This window comes from Priapulus caudatus, unplaced genomic scaffold (assembly GCF_000485595.1).
Source record: "Priapulus caudatus unplaced genomic scaffold, Priapulus_caudatus-5.0.1 Scaffold417, whole genome shotgun sequence".
In the NCBI taxonomy this organism is placed as follows: Eukaryota; Metazoa; Priapulida; class Priapulimorpha; order Priapulimorphida; family Priapulidae; genus Priapulus; species Priapulus caudatus.
Genome location: NW_014577478.1, coordinates 189,302 through 192,504, shown reverse-complemented (window position 1 = coordinate 192,504; position 3,203 = coordinate 189,302). Strand labels below are relative to the sequence as shown.

The 3,203-nt window shown below is 46.8% G+C and overlaps 1 protein-coding gene across 1 annotated transcript in view; it reads left to right on the top strand.

Annotated features, from left to right (window-relative positions):
• The window catches only part of LOC106810186 (collagen alpha-1(XXII) chain-like), a 41,609-nt gene that overhangs the window by 2,641 nt on the left and 35,765 nt on the right, over nucleotides 1-3,203 (top strand). Inside the window, exon 2 of the mRNA XM_014813467.1 lies at nucleotides 1,101-1,171. Coding sequence (XP_014668953.1) covers nucleotides 1,101-1,171 — 71 coding nt within the window. The remainder of the gene's footprint in view (nucleotides 1-1,100; nucleotides 1,172-3,203) is intronic.

Genomic DNA, 3,203 nt, shown 5'->3' with positions numbered 1-3,203 from the left:
ATAGATAGATAGATAGATAGATAGATAGATAGATAGATAGGTAGATAGATATATAGATAGATTCACACCCAAGGGGAGGGAGGGAGGGATGAGAAAGGGAGGGAGGTAGAGAGAGGGAGGAAGTAAGTGAGGTAAGGAGAGAGGCAGCGAGCCCGAGCGGGGGAGAACCCTGCCTGCCGTGCACAGACTAACGCATCAACCTCATGCACATGTCGACGATTCTGTTTTTACAATACCGCGCTTCGCAGCTGCAAACATCCCTCACGACTGCTCGGTCGCCGCGGCTGCTTCGGGACGTAAGAAAAGAAAAATTATTTTGAAAATAAACAGTACCAGCGTGCGAGCTTCGCGAGTACTGGATACTTTCGCTCAGGCCAGACACTGAATTAATCGCTTGCCGCGACATATGCAAACTCGCGTATGGAATATGCGCCGCTGGTCGAATTCGCGGGGATGCTGTCGCTCGTGCGTTTAATACGACTGCAAAGACTGCTGTTTAATACGAGCTCAATCAACTCGAATCACCGACATTGCAACGGAGGTTTGTGTTTGCAATTTTCAACGCTGCGCGTATCGCTGCTCTGTCCGCGCGGACGGCAACTGCAAACAGCCGTTGTTCATTTGGCCGAGCAGAAAGTCAATTAATTACAGACGAAATCGGCCGCGAAGATGAAATTATGACGGAGACAATGGTTTTGATCATGGCGATGGTGATGATGATGATGATGATGATGATAATGATGATGATGATGATGATGAAGATGATGATGATAATGATGATGATGAAGAAGAAGAAGAAGAAGAAGAAAAAAATGACGATGGAGATGATGATGATGATGATGATGATGATGATGATGATGATGATGATGAAGAAGATGATGATGATAAAGATATGATGATGATGATGACGATCATGATGATGATCATGATGAAGATGATAATAGAGATGATGTTTTATTATAGCTAGGGTGTAACCCTTTTATCTTCCCTGTTACATTGCTGTTGCCTAGTACGGGATGAACGGATGGCGATAATAGAAACCTCTTTCAGCTTCAATCGACCTGTTTTCGTTAGTAACTGTAAGCGATTTAACATTTCAGAGTGGAGAGCAACAGAATGGCGTACGTGTGCCTGACCATCGTGCTACTGTACTCACACTCCGCCATTTCACGTAAGTTATCTTCCTCCACTGCACCACTCGTAGAGCGGCAGGTAGAGTGTGTCTACCCTCTTTCATGATCACCCTCTCTCTCTCGATCGCTCTCTCGATCTCGCTTTCTTTTTTACTATTTTGCTCTCTCTCTCTCTCTCTTGCTCTCTCGATCTCGCTTTCTTTTTTACTCTTTTGCTCTCTCTCTCTCTCTCTCTCTCTCTCTCTGTCTCTCTGTCTCTCTCGCAAGAGATCCGTTAGTAGACGAAGAGGGAAAGCACACAATCGGCTCCGTTGTCTGGGGTTATTAATCGCTTCGTTTCATCCTACCAGTATGTATGTACACGCACACGTGCGTGCGAAAAAGTCGAGACGCGAAAACATAGAAGCACTTTCATAGAAAGTTTATATAATTTATTTTTATATGATTTGTTGTGCGATAAAACTACAACGCCGTTTGTTTTTTGCACCTCAATCACCACATGCTCTTCTATTGCTGTCTCTTCCCCTTTCTCTCTCTCTCTCTCTCTCTCTCTCTCTCTCTCTCTCTCTCTCTCTCTCTCCTCCCTCTCTCTCTCTCTCTCTCTCTTTCTCTCTCCTCTCTCTTCCTCTCTCTCTCTCTCTTTCGTGTCTCCCTATCTGTTTCTTTCTCTTTCTCCCTCTCCTCTCTCTCTCTCTCTCTCTCTCTCCTTTGTCTGTCTGTCTCTCTTCTTCTCTCCTCTCTCTCTCTTCTCTCCTCTCTATCTATACTTTTGTCGTCTCTCTCTCCCTTCTTCTTCCTCTTCTCTCTCTCTCCTCTCTCTCTCTCTCTTTGCTGCTTCTCTCTCCTCTGTTTCTCTCTCTCTCTCTCTCTGTCCCTCTCCCTCCCCTCTCATTGTCTATCTTCCTCTTTACCCTTTCTCTTCCCTCTCTCTCCTCCTCCTCTCTCTCTCTCTCTCTCTCCTCTCTCTCTCTCTCTTTCTCCCTCTCGCTATCGTTCTGTCCTATCACAATTACTGAATTATTACTAATTATGGCTTATATTAAATTAAACTGTGCTCGAGTGTGTGTGTGTGTGTGTGTGTGGTGTGTCGTCCGCTGCGTCGCGCGTGTTACCGTTGTCGCGTGGCGTATTTTATGAACAAGCAGCCAAGAACCGCGGGCGAGAGAAACCAATAGTCGGCCGGGACTCATTGTCTCGCATCCCCATCACGTGTGCCGCTGCCTCCTTCACTCGTGCCTTAGTTAGCATGCTAGACGCCGTCGCGCCTCCCTCCCGCCTGCGTCGCGCTACACTCCGCAGCGAAGAAAGGATCGCCACTTCTTTCGACAAGCATTCGATGCGGCCAGACGGAGAAGGGCGCGCATTTTCACGTGTCTTGCGTTTTGACCGCTTTACGCGTGGTTGATGGCGACTTATATGCCGCTTTCTACACTGTTTTTGTTATAATGCGGCGGCTGCGGCGTGGGGAAACCGGGCAGGCTTGAAATTACCGAAATTTACGTGCCAGCAAGATAACCCCTGATCACGTGCAAACGCGCTCGGAAGATTGAGAGTGAGCAAATGGCGACAGTTTACGATAATTGATACCAAAGAACAACTGGAGGCGAGTACCATGACAAGACGAAGAGAGAGAGAGAGAGAGACGACGAAAAAAGAAAAATGAGGTTATGAAGGTTGATAGAGAGAGAGAGAGATGGAGATGAGAAGAAGAGAAAGAGAGAGATGAAGATGAAGGAGAGAGAGAGCGAGCGAAGAGAAAGAATGAGAGAGAGCAAGAGAGAGAGAAAGGGAGAAAAGGAAACGGAAGCAGAATGAGAGCAGAGAGAGAGTGCAGAAAGAGAAAGAAAGAGATAGAGCAGGTAGGAGGTGTTCCTGTGAGATGAAAGAAAGAAAAGAGAGAGAGAGAGAGAGACACTGATAAAGAGAAGACTGACGAGAGAGAGAGATCAAAGAGAGAGAGAAGAGAGAGAGAGAGACAATGGGGAGGTGGGGTGGGGAGGGAGGGCGGGAAGGACGTAAACTAAGAGAGAGAGAATCTCGGAAGCGAAAGAAAGAACAGCAATAGAAACA